Source organism: Eupeodes corollae, chromosome 3 (assembly GCF_945859685.1).
Source record: "Eupeodes corollae chromosome 3, idEupCoro1.1, whole genome shotgun sequence".
NCBI classification, from domain to species: Eukaryota; Metazoa; Arthropoda; class Insecta; order Diptera; family Syrphidae; genus Eupeodes; species Eupeodes corollae.
In genome coordinates, this window is record NC_079149.1 from 106,121,868 (window position 1) to 106,139,231 (window position 17,364).

Below are 17,364 nucleotides of genomic sequence, written 5' to 3' on the forward strand. Positions count from 1 at the left end.
TGCAATAAAACTACTGTCTGTCGTTTTGTGGTTTGCCGCACACACATTTATGCTATACATTGTAACACGTTGTGTCAGTAACAATATAGTTTAGAAACTATATGTGGTGCAATTCCGGTCTCAAGAATGAGAAATAGACACAGACAAAAATGATTTTGAAATTTATGATGCACATTTTAAATTTATATCTCTTTGATAATATATTTTATTACATTCATTTAATTTAATTAATTTATATTTACTCTGTTGCTATATCGTCAGATTGACAATTGAAATAAAAGGAGTCTAAAGAAAATATCTTAGAAATACAATTTCAAATCGTCCCCACAAATAATTACCTAAAATAATTTTGTATTCAAAACGAATCTATCACTTACATTAATAATAAAAATAAAACCTGTAAATTTGTCGGTATATCCAAATTTATAAAGAATTATTTATTTTTTGTATAATACGACTTTGTAAGTATTTTTTATTATGTCCTTCCCACGGCAAGGTCCTTGGGGGATCGATTTAATTGTGGGTAGGTAGCATGACAACTTAACATAACACGGCTTTTGACAGAACCGGAAATTACCAAATAATTGCTATTAACATTTCGTGAAAAAACACAAATATTCTCACTTAATATTTTCCAGGAAAAAATAATAAAAATTAATATTTTTTTTCAGGTAAACTGTGGCGTATGTGGAACATTTTTTTCTTTTTTTTTTAATATCGATTGGGGAAGAGATGATGTTTTTTTTGGAATTAATTAATTTTGTATAATTGAAATCTTTTTTTATTTTTTATTGAAAGTATGAACGAATATTGTACATTCCACCATCAAACATTTAAACTTGGTATTTTATGATAAAAGACAAACAAAAATGGCTTAAATCAGTTAAGGAATTAAGACTTATGTTAGAATATATTAATCTACAAAATCGGAAAACTTATGCATACAAATTTAGTTCTTGAGGCATTTTTAAGGACAATGCCAATAACAATCTCACACCTTACAGATGGAATTCGCACAGATATTAAGGACAAACATTTGCAATTGTGTGAATTGGTCAGGAAAAAAATCACAAAAAGCATAGATATCATTCTCAAGGGGCAGTCTACCTACACGGTTTGAAAATATTGATTTTTTTGCATATTTCGAATGTAGACATAAATAAAAACATGCTCTGTGAAGTATTTTATCGAAAGCATGTGGGTAGCGAGAAATCGTGCAAAGGTTCAGTTTTAGAGCCGAAATCAACAAAACGCTCCGTTTTTTGGATTATTTTAATTCTTAGTATTGTAAGTTCTCCCAAAAGGCTTCTGATATAATTGCACCAATCCTTGAGGCAATTTTTACCAGCTGTCTTTACCTAAAGCAGGTATACCTTGGAAAGATTGATTGATATCCATTTAAGGGCACGTATCGATACAAGACTTCTGTCTTCGTCTCAACATGCCTACTGTCAAGGTAAATCGGTGGAAACAGCGTTACACACTTTAGTACGCACCATCGAATATTCCCTCCATCATAAAGAGTTCACTATGGTTGCTCTTCTTGACATCGAAGGTGCCTTTAACAACGTTGGACACATCTGCAATCACATCTGCACTAACAGCTCTAAATATAGAGAGTTCGCTTCGGGAGTTAATTCATTTAATGCTAACTACCAGAATAATTAACTCAAAACTGGGCAACTCTTCTAGTAGATGATTCGTTAGTAGAGGGACACCGCATGGTAGTGTTCTATCCCCTCTCCTCTGGAACCTAGTGGTGAATGAAATCCTAACTAGTCTGGATGCGGAGGGTTTCAGAGTGATAGCCTATGCGGACGACGTTGCTATAGCAGTTTCAGGAAAGCATCTTAATATCCTAAAAGAACTCTTACAAAATTCCCTGGACAGACTAATACTTTGGGCTGATCGGTGTGGACTGGATGTTAACCCACACAAAACCGATCTGGTCTTATTTTCGAAGAGATACAAAATTCCATTTGTCAACCCTCCCTATATTAAAGGAATCCAATTAAAATTCTCAGACGAGGCTAAATACCTAGGTCTTGTCTTAGACAAAAAACTAAATTGGAAACGCAACGTACAGGAATGAGTCAAAAATGCTACTGATTTTAGCAAATAAATAGCTGCAAGCTCTGCTATTCGCCTCAATGCTTCGTCGCAGTGGACTAACAACAACATTGGCCACTCCGTAATTCTAAGGTACTTAGAATCAATTCCAAAGCACACAGACTGCACCATCCCCCAACTACAATTCGACAGAAACTTCCAGATTTCTATACCTACCCCTACCAAAGAAGGGGTTGGTGGAGGAGTGTACTCTGAACGACTGAAATTATGTCCCTCATTCCGCCTTCCCAATCATTGTAGCGTGTTCCAGGCGGAACTTTTGGCGATCAAAGAAGTCTTGTCTTGGCTCAAAGAAAACGTGATATCAACATCTGATGTCCGTATTTTCTCTGACATCCAGGCCGCTATCAAATCTCTGGACTCTCTCTCTACAAACTCTATAACAGTCCATAACTGTCGATCATCTCTAATAGAGATGGCACAACAGTTTAATATTCACCTTTGCTGGGTGCCGGGCCATAGAGACATTCCAGCACCTGCAAGGCAGATGAACTCGCCAGGAACGGTACAGTACATCCCATTGTACCACGTTTGGCAAGTACTGGCATACCAATCGCTTCTTGTAAACTGTTGCTAATGCAAGACGCTGTGAGGAGGGCAGGCACCAGGTGGAACAACATCACCACGTGTCAAGTTATAAAATACATCTGGCCAACACTGGATTTAAAACGTTCAAGGTGCTTGCTCTCTCTAAGCAAATCGCATATAATCTCGATAATAGGTATCATAACCGGACACTGTCTACTAGGAAATCACGCACGAGACTAGGCGTATTCTCAAATGACTTTTGCAGAAGCTGTATGGACGAGGAAGAGGAAGAAACGGTTCTTCATCTTCTCTGCACATGCCCTGCTCTAGCTCAAAAACGCAAGAATTACCTAGGAGAATTCTTCTTTAACGATCTAAACGATCTAAATCATATCGGTATAATCAGCCTCTCACGTTCCGTGAGGGACTCAAGCTGGTTCCATTGAGCTTAGGAGGAAGCCTCAAGATTCATGTGGTATCAGAATGGGCCATTAAACTGGCCTAAGTGTGTCCGTTTCCATCTTGGACAGCCACTATAACCTAACCTAACCTAACCTTAGTTCTCCGTGGTCAGTTGTAACATTTATCTTTAGATCTAAATGTAAGTTCTACCAATCGTGTTTAATTGTTCCATTTATCTTTAAACGCATTTCTCCAAAAGTAGTGTTTTTCAAAACTATTGGCACGATTTTCGTGACAATATAGAAGACATCCTTTATCTGTAAAGAGTAACTTATTTACAAAACATCTCGATAGGTCTAGACAAAAGCTTTTTTAGATTAAAAGAGATGGTCAAAAAATTTGAACTATGAAAAGGAACATGAAAAATTTCCATCTCTAGGTCCCAAACTACGAGAATAAACGTAAATAGTAAACATTGATAGCAAAGTAGAACCATCTATGTTAAAATTCAAAACATTCAAAACAAAGAATATCGAAAGGTTTTAAATTAATTAATTAACACCTGGTTTCAAAAGATGGAATATCTGAGTTTCTAAAAACCTACCGTAAGGCGAATTTGGTTAATATTTTTTGAACTTTTCCAATGCTAGGGATACTTGATTGAGCAAAGGGATTCCATATAATGCAACAATACTCCAGCAAAGGTCTGACAAGGGATAAATAAAGGTTTTTTAGAGTAAATGAATCAGCAAAAGGCTTAGAACTTCTCGATATAAAACCCAACATCGTGATAGCTCTAGAAGTAATGTGGTCATTTTATAGTCAAAGATAACTTCAAGATCTTTTTGTCTTGTTAACCTTTGCAATGAATGATTGTCAATTTTTTAATTGAAACTTAATGGGTCTAGAATCTTAAAAATTTAACAACACTGCATTTTTTAATATTGAAATATAAACCGTTTATAGTATACCAGTTAACGATGCAGTCAATATCAGTTTGAATTTTGCTGGCATCTAATAGAGAACTTTGACAGCTAAAAGTCTTGAGATCATCGGCATATAAGAGACAATTTGCATAAGAAATATAATTTGGCAAATCATTAGTAAAAAGAATAAAAAGGAGTGGACCAAGGTGGCTGCTTTGAGGAACACCTAAAAAGTTTATTATTTTATTTGATAACACATCACCAATTTAACATATTGACCAAATAACTTTTAATCCAGTCAAGGAGAGCAGAATGAAACCCAAGCAGCTCAAGTTATTTTAAAAGAATATCGTTTTGCATACGATGAAATGCATTTGGTAAATAATGTTGACTTGCAAGCAAATTTCTAAGACAATAATTCGTAAATATTGACAAATTGGTTATTGTCGATCTACCACACATAAAGCCATGGTTATGCTGAGAAATATGATTTCGAACTAAATTATACAGTTTATTTTTAAAAATTTCTTCGAATACTTTTGGAATTAACCGGAATTTAGCAAAAGGTTCATAATTTTATACAGATCCCTTAGATTTATATTTATGCAGAGGAACAATCAAAGAATGTTTCAAGGTAACTAAAAATATACCTTGTCGCAAAGACATGTTGAAAATATTTACAAAAGTTTAAACTAAGTGGAGGAATATTATCAGGTGCACCGGAGAAACTGTTGTCCAGAGATGATAAGGCTAAAGATAAATAAAGGCTACCAGCATTTATATTAGAATTGAAATTATTAAATCTTGATCATAATTTATTTTTACAAGTATCACTAAAGTTCTCCGAAAAGGCCTCATTGTAAGACACACTAGATGGAGGTTAAGTTAGGTTCTAGACTTGTTGATTCTAGAGCATATTGCTTGAGAAGATATTTGCATGTAGCAAGTGATGTTCCTATGTTATGTTTTTGTCTAACATGAGGCAGAAGTGTTCCGTTTTTGGCGAGCTCATCGGCTTTACAATTTCCCGGAATGTCTCTATGGCCCGGCACCCAAATGAGGTGAATGTTAAAGTGTTCTTATTCAGAGATGATCGACGATCGTAGACTATTTGATCTTGAAGGGAAGAGTGGTATAGTCTAAGCGATCTGGGTTTAAAAGTACTTCCAGTGCTGCGGTTGGTATTGAGCGAAGTGCTTCTGTGATGCACATACCTGCTGACCGCTTGACTTTGATGAGCTTATTTAGATTTACCATCTTGTCCAGTGCGTGCCACCATACGACAGCTCCATGTATGAGTATCGGTCTGATTACCGAAGTGTATATTCAAAGGGTTATTTTTGGGGAGAAGCCCCATTCTGATCCTATGACCTTTTTACTAGTAAAAAGCGCTACAGTAGCCTTTTTTACTCTTTCATCAATATTTGAATTCCAATTTAGTTTTTTGTCTAAAATGAGGCCCAAATATTTAGCTTGATCGGAAAAGCTTAATGCTATTCCTCTAATCTTGGATGGGCTAATCTGAGGAATTTTATATCTTCTCGAAAAGAGTATTAATTCTGTTTTGTGTGGGTTGACGTCCAATCCACATTGCTTAGCCTATTTAGTTAGCCTGTTTAGGGCATTTTGTAGGAGTTCCGAGAGAACTTGGGGGTGTTTCCCAGATACGGATATCGCAACGTCGTCAGCATAGGCAATCACCTTGAAACCCTCTGCTTCCAATGCTGTAAGTAGGTCACTTACTTCCATGTTCCATAAAAAAAGCGAAAGGACTCCACCTTGGAGAGTGCCTCCATTCACCGATCTGGTGGTAGTAAAACTTCTCATGTTAGAAATTATTGTCCTGCTTATGAGCAGGAAAGTTCAAGAATTGACTGAATAAATAAAAATAAATCAATCTTTGAATAATAGGCCCAAAAATTAAGTTCGAAGGTAGACATACATGTATGTCTCTTAAGAAATAGTGAAAAAATTGTTATCAGAGTTTTTCCTTTTTTAAATTGGACAAAATTCTTTATTTTTCATATCGAAAACTATACGCCCTCAGTCCATACATACAACTATCATAAATAATTCATCCTCTTTGTATACTTCCTGAATATTTTAGTCCTTGAGCAAAAGAAAAAAAAACAACCAAAACATTGCAAGAAAATTGCAAAACATTTTTCAAGGACCGTTTAGAATTCTTTTAAAATATTTTCACGTTCAAGGACTTCTAAAATATATTCTTAAACTCTTTTTCTGATCTTTTGCTTTCTTGAAAAATAATTTTCACTAAATTATGCTCTTAAAGAGAAACCTATTAAGAAAATAATACTTTCATCCACTATAGATATTATAATAGTAAGTGAGGTATCAAAGTTCATTAATTAATTAATTAATTAAATCCTATTTTTCTTATGAATTTTGAAATCTTCATTAATTAAGTTAGAGATGATAATAATGTTTATTTGTTTTAATAATTAAATTTCAGCGTTTAAAATTGAATATAAAGCCAATTAAAAAAATTATATATTTGCATCCAAAGGAAGGTATATAAAATCTTTTTCTTTATTTTCACGTCTTCTTATATTTTCTGTAGCGAAAAAAATTTAGTTTTTACCTCAACAAACAACAAGAATCCACCAAGCTTAAAAGTCTCACGTGCAAAAAATAAACAACAGACGAAGATGTCCTTAAAAGATATTTGCTTGAATTTTCATAAAAGTTCTTTTCGAGAAACAGAAAAAAAATACGATAAACTTTCTTATTCTTTTTCATACCAGTTTCAGATGGGAGGGGGAATGTTTACGGGGGTAGTCTTCAGGATAAGAAGGAGTGAAATTTGGTTTTTACTTGTAGTTTTCCGCCACTGCTTCTGCTGCCGCTCTTACGTTTTGCCAATATAATGGTTGTTGGTACCTATGCCTTTTTAATCTACTTTGCATTTATGTAGAGGTTATGTATGTAGGTGTGTGTGCGTGTAGCTGTATAGTATAATAATTTTGAATGCGCCTCAAGGATGCACACAATTTTAAAGATGAAACCTTAAGAATTTTGTCGAAAGTTTGGCAAGAGAAAACGCTAAGTTATACATATTCCATCTTTCTTCCACATACATTTCAGCAAGCGTAAGGCGTTCGGAGCGGGACCATGCGGCGCTATATGAAAATCAAGCACTGCGGAAGTTTTTTTTTTTTTCTTATATATTTCGGAGTTTTTTTATTTTGATAGAATGCAGTATTTTGCTGAGAACACGTTAATTTAATTAAGGTTTTTTTTTCTTTCTTGGCAAAACATTCATTCTGATGCCACCGATATGCAAATCTAGATTTGAAGTGAAATTTAGTTTCTCTGGTAGGAAACTTTATTTATTTATTTATTTGTATTTTTTATTTGCTTTTGAAAAACACGTCAAATCGATGTTTCCGCATTTACAAGAAAGTTTAAAGTAGGTAATACATATTTGCACACACAAAGATCATTTTCAAACTGAGAAACTTCTTGAAAAGTTTAACGATAAAGCTGACAGAAAAGTGTTTAACCTCTTTTTTTTTAATTTTTATTTTTCGTTTTCTGTAAACATACAAATTGCGTTAAAATGAATACCCATTGAGTTCAGGGCCGTATTGTATTGATATACTATAAGAATTGGGTTGGGAGTAACTATATACTTTATATGAGTGGTTGAAACTTTATGTTCGGAACTCTGTGATTGAGTACTTATAATATTATGGTTATTGTTGATGGAAATAAAAATCAATATTGAAATAAATCCAAAAGTTCGTAGGGCATTGTACTAGTTTTTAGTGTTGGCATTAAATCAAGTTGATGAAAGTAACAAGTGCATGCAAGTCTATAAAAATTGAATTTTTTGAGAAAACGAATATTTTTAAGTCTTAAAAGCCATTTTTCAGCGAATTCAAATTAATGGAAAAAGTGGTTCAGTACTTAAATTAAATTACAACAATTATTACCAAAAGTTTTATTACTTAAAAATCGAGTGTGATCAAAAATCATTGATGGTTTTAAGTTTATATCAAACATGTAATTTTTTGTATTCAAAAATTATTAAATTTAGTTAAAAATCTAGGATTTTAAAATCTTAGAATTGCTCAGAAAGTAATTTTTTGGTACCGAAATTCTATCCAAATATTTATACATAATGTACATAGTTTAATACTTCTTAACTTTTGGAGAATTTTGGAAAACTTAATTTTAGATTTATATATTTTTGAAAAAAAAAAATGGATTGCAATATTTTGGGTGATTTATATTTTCAGACTTTTTTTAGTCCAATACTTAAGATTTGTATAAATATTTTTTTTATTTCTAAGATTTGGAATAATTTTTTGACATAGAAATATGGATTGGTGGCAGAAAACGAACTGATTTTGGAACACAAAGCTAATTTAAGTACGAAGAAAATTGGTTATTGAATAAAAATAAGGCTTTACATGAAGCCTGGCAAAAAGTACAAAGTACTAAAATTTCAAATTGCCAAATTGAAGATTTGCCTACATATTTTTGAATACAAAATGCTTAAGGTCTATCATTTTTAAGTACTCTCCAAACACTTCTATAGAGAGTGGAAAAAGGGAATAATTGTCAAGCTTCCGAAGAAATTAAACCTTGCGAAGTTTTTACCTTTTTTCCACCAAAATAGTAGCTAAGGTTATTTTGAGAACGTGTAAGAGAGCACACAACAACACTCGACCGACGTTAAACAACAAGGATTCCGTACTGGATTCTATTTTGCATTGATTACATCAAGACTTGCGAATCGTCATTGAACATGGCGTTGAATATCGATCAGTATTTTAACTTCTAAACATCGGTTTTGGGAAGGTTTTGACGGTGTCAATAAGGAGTTTATCTGGCTTGTTTTGCGAAGGAGGAATAAGCACATCTCTATTATTAAGGTGATTTATGATGAGTCTAAATATCACGTAATACATGGAGGTAGATTGTCGAAGAAGTACAAAGTCCAAAGTGGAGTCAGACAGGGTTGCAAACTGTCACCAATTCTTTTTTGTATTGTTTATAAGTGGTGTGCTACGAGCGGACTTACCAGGAAACCGATGAATAAGATGGACTCTGAAAACATACACAAAACATCTTTATTGTGCAGACGATGTATACTTATTATCGCACAGGATAATGGATCTTCATCAAATGGCAACAAGGGTGGAGAGAGATGTAAAAATAGTGGCACTGAAAATCAACATGGTAATAACTAAGATTCTCAGCCTCGAAACCGCGCAAACTCATCCTCTCTAGTAAGTACTGGGAAGTGACCAATAGAAAAAGTAGAGAGTTTTCAGTATATTGGAAGGAGGGAAAATCTAAGGTTGAGTTCGGGAAATTGTCCAATGTTTGAAGAAACAACTGTCTCAGCTTGAAGACAAAGCTATGACTGCTACGCTCAAACGTCAAACGGTTGAGGCATATAGAAAATAATAACAACCATTACAAGTAGATTTCCATTAATAGGTGTCTACGAAAAATCTTACGGGTTTTCTGTCCCGATCGTGTATCCAATGAAGAACTATAGAATAAAGGGTCAGGAACCCACTAACACTATTATACAAAAGAATAAGTGGCAGTAGATTGGACAGATAGTTCGAAAAGGTAATGACAGGCAAAGCAGTGGAATGCACTCACTCAAGAAGGCACAAGAGTCTTTAGACCGAGAAGCACATTGAGAAGAACAGTCGAGGGGGAATCGTCCAATTGGCGAAGATGACAGGCAAAGCAGTGGAATGCACTCACTCAAGAAAGCACAAGAGTCCTAAGACCGAGACGCACATTCAAAAGAACAGTTGAGGGGGAATCGTCCAATTGGGGAAGATCCAAAGACAGCTCAAGCACATCGCCGGAAACCGCACTTGATGATGGCACCTAAGAGTCTTTGAAGCCCTAGGAAACCCTTGGGCCTTAACAGTCTAGTAGTTATTGTCGATATTGGGGAAGACCTAAAGTCAGTTCAAACATATCGTCAGTAATCGCACACGAAGGCAACTCGTAGTAGTTAAAGCCATATGGCCCACTAGTTAAAAACCACGGACTTTATAGGTCTGAGGACTTAAGTACATCAGTAGTTTTTATAAGTCAAAAGGCGAGGAGGAATTTTCAAATTTGAGGAAAACCTTAAGGCAGCTAAAACACATCGCCAGAAACACGCTGATGGCTCATCAGAGTAGTCGAAGCCCTTAGAAAAATTACGGACTTTATAGGTCTGAGGATAAAGGTTCAGAAAACCATTGACACTATTATACGAAAGCCCAAGTGGGAGTAGATTGAACACACGGTTCGAAAATGTATTCTGACAAGTCAAAAGTCGAGGAGGAATTGTCGAAATTGAGGAAGACCTTAAGGCAGCTAAAACACATCACCGGAAACAGCACACGCTGATGGCGCCTAGTAGTAGTTTAAGCCCTATGGACCACTAGGGAAAAACCACGGACTTTATAGGTTTGAGGATTTAAGTACATAAGTAGTTCTGATAAGTCAAAAGTCGAGGAGAAATTGCCCAATTGGGGAAGACCTAAAGGCAGCTCAAACACATCGCCGGAAACCACACACGATGATGGCACCTAAAAGTAGTGGAAGCCCTATGAAAACCCTCGGGCTTTATAGGTCTGAGGATAAGGGTTCAGAAACCCATTGACACTATTATACGAAATCTCATATGGCAGTGGATTGAGCAAATGGTTCAAAAAGGTAATAACAAAAAGCAGTGAAATGCACTCACTCAAAGAGGCACAAGAGTCCTTAGACCGGTAAGCACATTGAGAAGAACAGTCGAGGAGAAATTGTAGAAATTGAGGAAGACCTAAAGACAGTTAGAACACATCGCCGGAAACCGTACACTATGACGTCTAGGAGTAGTTCAAGCCCTTTGTCCCACTAGGGAAAAACCAAGAGCTTTATAGGTCTGAGTACCTAAGTAAGCAGTTCTCATATATAAAAATGGTTTCTGTGCATTTTTGAAGCACAAAACTTTATGTTAAATACGTTTTGAAACACTTTTTTTTTAAACTTTCAAGAATGCCTGCTTTAAAAAAGTGGGACATTATTTCACTTTTTATTTCTAGCTTTATGTTAAAAAATGATTTCTTCAAACCGAAAAAATTATGAATACTGATATTATGAAGTTAATCTATACTTTTGGACACATCAGAAGCTATTAGATGTCAGAATGGTAACAGTTTTGAATATAATACCTTTTGAAGTTTTGATACCAAATTTTCATATTTTTGAAAAATGAATAGTAACACGTGTCACAATTGTTTCTGATTCAAGGATTTTTGAGACTTACTAACGTTTACAACATAAAAATTGAAAATTCACTAACGATTGTCAGGAAACTCTGATTTCTTACTACCTATTGGTAAACATTATACAACACAAGATTTTCTTGATTTTTAAAACTTTAGAAAAATGTATTTTGAAATAGCACGTAACATTTTGTTTTCTGTGACAAAATTGAGTTAGACCAATTTAAAGACAAAAACTTTCCCCAATCCAGCCCTGTTTGATTTTTTATTCAATTTCTCCACATGTGTGACATTAACACTTAACTGTGAAAAGTTGTTGAAAGTTTTCAAAAACAATACAAATATATATACCGTATTCTTTTAATCTTTGGAAGTATTTTTTGTTGTTTTCAGATTTTTAAATTTATTTTTTGTACATGATGCGTCAGCTTACACATTCACGTAAAAATGAAGAAATAGAAAAAAAAAGTATCTACAAACTTTTTTTCTGACTTTAGTAATTTTTATGTTTTTATATGAACTTACCTGAATTTGGTTGTCCATTGCTATTTGGCCGGGCAGATGGTGCTCCATCACGTGCTTCTACTTCCAAAGCATAAGCTCCTTTCTTCTCTCTGTCGAAAACGGTTTTGGTGAAAATTTCACCACTCTGCAAATTAATCTCGAAGAATTCCTTTCCTTCGTTACGTGGCGAATCAACAATGTAGTAGTAAACCTGTTGTGGTAACAAACAAAGAAAAGAACAAGGATATAAGAATAAGGAAAAAAACGGAAATAATGTCATGGATGAACAAATTAAACAAAATCAAAGAAATTACGAGAAAAAAAACCGGAATACCCCGAATGGAAAAGGAAAAAAAGGATTAGAAAACTATATTCGAATGTATATGTATGTATGTCCGCTTCAATTCATTCCCATTGAATGCATTAAGACTTTCTTTTAGTCTATCCGACTCCTATTCTATACTTATATCCGTCACCCCTTATATTTACCCCCTATAAAATGGATCAACAAAGTTTTATACTTTCTTATCTAGCATCGTAACGACGGCGGCGCGGCTGGAGGCGGCGGCGGTTCTGAAGGCGGTATCGTGTTGGTAGCGCGAGGTAGCTGAAAGAGCACGTAGTTGGCGGGTGGCAGCATCAGTATGGCGTGTCTCACTTTCTATTATAGGGAAAATTTTAGTTGGCAGGATAATGCTGTGCGGTTTAAGTTTCCTTTGCTTTTCGTATTCTTTATTTTCGTTTCAACGAAGCGTGAGCAATGGAGATCCTAATTAGCTTGGAGGTCCTTTTTTGCGCCTCTCAACTTGCACTGGGTGTATAAATATCTTTTTCTCTAGCTAGCTAGCAACCTATCCCTACCTATCTTCAACTTCAACATTCAACACTCTTCATCACAAGTTCTATTTTTTTTTTCATATTGGTGGCAGTGGTGGTAGTGGACAAGGAAAGAAGTAGAGTATAGTTCTTTCTTTCCCTTCAGTCTTATGATCCTTTGAAATAAGGAAGGATTAAGTTTGAAAACTAGTTAAGCTTACACACTTTGGTTTCTTTTTTTTTTTGTTGTATTTTTGGTTAGCTACGAAACGAATGCTGCTATGGCATCCTAGATCCTAGACCATTCGACTATGCCACACAATCACTGAAGTTGTAGTTACAGTCGTTTGCAGATTATAATTATTGCGCTGTGGCCCTTTTTTTTTGTTTTCTCTTTCTATTTCTTCCAATTTACCATGATTATTATGCTGATGGAGGAAGCTTTCTCTCTAGGGACTGAGTTTTTTATAAGTCTTTGCTTATATAGTCTGGGAGTTAGTGTCAGATCATTTAACTCTGACTTGTATTTTTTTTTTTTTTGATGAGGTAGGTCTCTGGGGTCTAATTTGGCGGTGGAAACCAACTTTTATTGAATTTTATTTGTCTTGAATTTTTCTCGGAAACGCCTTAATTTAAGGTAAAGTGTTTGAAAATTCAGGCCTTGGGAGCAAAGACCTTACAAATTCAGATTAACAGGTTTGTTTGATTAATTTGAGTTGTTAACCATTAAAGAAAATGAAGTTAAAGATCTTAAAGTTTTGTATTTAAAAAACTCTAAATCTGCTTTTACCCTACAACTTTATCAACTTAGACTATATTCATCTCAGTATTTTTGTAAGTTTAAAAAAATTCAATTCTAATTATTTGAAGAGGAATTTTAAGCATTTAAATGCTTTATTTTTTTAATCATTATATATTTTTTTATTTTTGGTATTAAAATTTAAAAAAGGTAAACTCTTTTGTTTTAAGTATAGATATGTTTGTATTTTCTTTGTTTTTAATCTAAAGTGGTTTAAAAAAATGGGTTGAAAAAAAAAATTAATATCCTTACAAAACAAAAAAAGCCAACACACAAATACGAGTAATTAAAATGATTTTGAATCAAGAAAAAAAAAATTAAATCTCAAGGGAAAGTAGACAAGTCTGATTTTTATAGGTATTATAATTTTGATCCTAATTGCTGATGGTCAACATAGAAGTAGAAGCAATTAAGTAAAAATTGTATTTTAATTTTTTTTTTCTTAAAAATTAAAAAAAAACGGTTTAAGTTGTAAAAATTAAATAAATTCCAAAAAAAAGATCTGGTTTTTAAATTCCAAAAAATAAGTTTTTACATGATTTTGCGGGAACAGAGTTCCAATGAAAAGATTACAATGAAAGATTTGATTTAATTAAAAACTTTTTTTCCGAATTTAATCTTTACCCGAAAATATGGTCGGTCAAATGTTAAGGTTTATAGTGAAATCAAATTTTTATTTGGAATGATACTCAATGAATAATTCCTCGAAATTTTTTCCTGGGAAATTTGCATCGGATATTTTTTCACAGATAGTTTATTTTTAGGGATTCGAGACAACAGAACAATATTTTCCTTGGGGAGGGATTTGTAGCACTCTATACGAGTGGACAATTCAGGGAAAAATAAGTTTTTAATCTCAAAAATATTCCGAGAAAATTTAAAAGCTCCCACACAGCTCCCACGTTTGAAATATCCTTTTTGGACCTAAGACCTAGTTGAATTGAAATAAGATCAAAAACCAACAACAATTGAGCTCTGTTTACAATACGATAACGTATGATATATTTTAAAACTAAAAAAATAAAAGAGTTCAATCTATTTTGAACGCAATCATTTATGATTTCAAAAATGAGATCGCATTGATTTCACTTCACTTTAAGACTAAAAACTTCAAATTATGCAGTCTTTATTCACTTGTAGTAAAAAGATTGCATTCATTTTTCAATCCCATTCTCTTAACAGAAATCAATTGAATGCATTCTTTGAGAATTAATGCATTATTTGCATTCTTTTGAATCAAAACATGTGCCAACCACAACACTTTGTTTAGTTTGTGATTTGAATTGATTGATAATTTCAACTTTGAATTTTGTAAACTTTTCAAAAAATTTAGTATAAACAGAAACAAAATTTAACAGAACGTAAAGAATGCAAATGAATGCAGACAATGCCGAGAATTAATGATTTTTTAAAGATTGCATTCAATTGATCGCTGTAAAATGAATGGCAAGGGAAATGATTGCACTCTGAAGCCTAAAGTCGCAAAATTAAATCAATGAATGCAAACGAACCCAAAGAACGCAGACAATGCAGAGAATGAATGAATTCTTAAAGATTGTCTTCAATTGATTGCTGTCAAATAATTGAGACGAAAAATGATTACAGTCTTTTTATTGCAAGTAAATGGTGATTGCATTCAATTGATAGCTGTAAAATGAATGGGAAGGGAAATGATTGCACTCTTTTTCTTACAAGTAAATAGTGATTGCATTATTTGAAGCCTAAAGTCGCAAAATTAAATCAATGAATGCAAAAGAATGCAAACGAATGCAGACAATACACAGAACGAATGAGTTCTTAAAGATTGCATTCAATTGATTGATGTAAAATGAATAAGAGGAAAAATGATTGCACTATTTTCGTTGCAAGTAAATAGTGATCGCACTATTTGAAGTCTAAGGTCGCAAGATGAAATCAATGAATGCAATCGAATGAAGACAATGCAGAGAATGAATGAATTCTTAAGGATTGCATTCAATTGATTGATGTAAAATGAATGAGACTAAAAATGATTGCACTATTTTTGTTGCAAGTAAATAGTGATTGCACTATTTTAAGTCTTAAGTCACAAAATGAAGTTAATGAAAGCAATCTTCTAATTAAAATAAATAAACGACTTTGAAAGACTGCATTCTTTCAAAAGCCTGTTATTTTAGAGTCAAGAAAACAGTTTTTTCTCATAACGACGATATTTTGTTAGATATTGATATATTTCAAAAATCTTAGGTCATTCCAAAAAAAAATACCTTCCAGTTTGAGGGAATATTTTTAGTTTCAACTTTGATACCGTGCGGAATAATGGTCACAGTATAGAAGATTTGTTGGCCAAAATTTAGGTAGTTTCAACTTTTTATTCTGAAAAAGTTTCGCAAATGACCCAAACTTCTAGAGTTTACAACTATTTGTATGGTATGGATGGCATATTAGGATGCCACCTACAGTCAATGGAGGCGATATAAGCTTGAGGAATTCCAAAAATCTTATTGCAGACTTCGCAATCAAGTCACGACGACTTGATTGATCAAAACGACAAAAAGAATTTACTTGGAAATTCTACATCTGGCAAAAAGTTATGGAATAAATTGCGGGAAATCGGCATAGGGAAACCATATAAGAGGTTAGCTGAAGACATTGATTGTGATGCTCTTAATACAAAATTCACCATCTCACCTCCGTTTCTGGATGTAATTTCAGGTGTTGATTCTAGTATTGAAGACGAATTTACTGGTTGAAACAGCTACTTCAACTTTATTGGAATACAACAGGAAGATATTGTGGAGGAAATGGATTTAATGGAACCTGAGTTCGTTAAACTGTTACTATCATATTTACTACGCTATATTACTCATTTGTTTAATAGTATACTAACCACATCCAAGTTTCCATTACAATGGAAGAATTCCAAAATTATTCCCGTCCCTAAAAAGCAAACAGTTACTGCTACAGAATATCGGCCTATTGCTAATCTTCCGTTTCTTTTAAAGCGTTCCAAAAGACTATTTTGAAGCAGATGCAAAAATACCTATCAATCAACAACTTGTTAAGTTCCTGTCAATCTGGTTTTCGTCCAAAAGGCAGCTGCAAATCAACCTTACTTTTCGTGATTATGATGAAAAAAGAATCGCAATGAACAATGATTATATGACACTGCTAACGCTTTTAGTCTTTTCAAAGGCATTTGAAATTTTAAGCCATCCAATTCTGTGTAAAACACTGCGGAGAAGTTTTGGGTTTTCCTTAGAATTCTGTTAGCTTGTTCATTCGTATCTTAGCGGAAGACAACAATGCGTGGTGACAAGTGAACGTTCACCTTCCTTTCGCAATGTCTTAGCTGGAGTGCCTCAGGGATCTGTCCTCGGACCAATCCTCTTCACACTATATGTAAACGAGCTTCTACATGTTGTTAAAAATTGTCTGATTCCTTTGTAGCTAAAAATGATGCCGTAGATTTAATGAATAAGGACCTGCTCCTTATTCTACATTGGTAAAAAATAACCATCTTTGCTTAAACCCTCTCAAATCAACAGCTCTTCTGATCGGTACTAACTCCTAAGCCCCTTAAAGCTTGAAGGCGAAGTCATTGACTATGTCATTACTGCAAGAAATCTAGACACATGGAAGGACCACCTTACAAATGCCATTGGAAAAGTCTATGGTAGTCTTCGTGCTCTTCATTTCAATCGAAGTTTCATCCCTACTAAAACTAAATTGCTACTTGCCAAAACACTTTTACTACCTGTTTTGATATATGCATGTGAAGTTTGGACTCTGCCACTAGCCGCAAATAAAATGTTGCATATAATAACATCACCCGCTTCGTCTATAATCTGCGATGGTATGACCACATATCAAACTTTGCACAACGTATATCTGGCTGTAGTCTTGGCAGTTTACTAAACTTCCGATGCCATCTGCATGAAATCATTCAAACTCAACAACCGGGTTATCTACATAACAGACTGAACTTCCCTAATTCATCAAGGTCTTTTGTCCTTATACA

General features: G+C 34.0%; 1 protein-coding gene across 1 annotated transcript in view; it reads right to left on the reverse strand.

The window, feature by feature from the left end:
- LOC129948984 (neural-cadherin) overlaps positions 1-17,364 on the reverse strand; it is a 943,200-nt gene that overhangs the window by 637,804 nt on the left and 288,032 nt on the right. Inside the window, exon 11 of the mRNA XM_056060154.1 lies at positions 11,771-11,960. Coding sequence (XP_055916129.1) covers positions 11,771-11,960 — 190 coding nt within the window. The remainder of the gene's footprint in view (positions 1-11,770; positions 11,961-17,364) is intronic.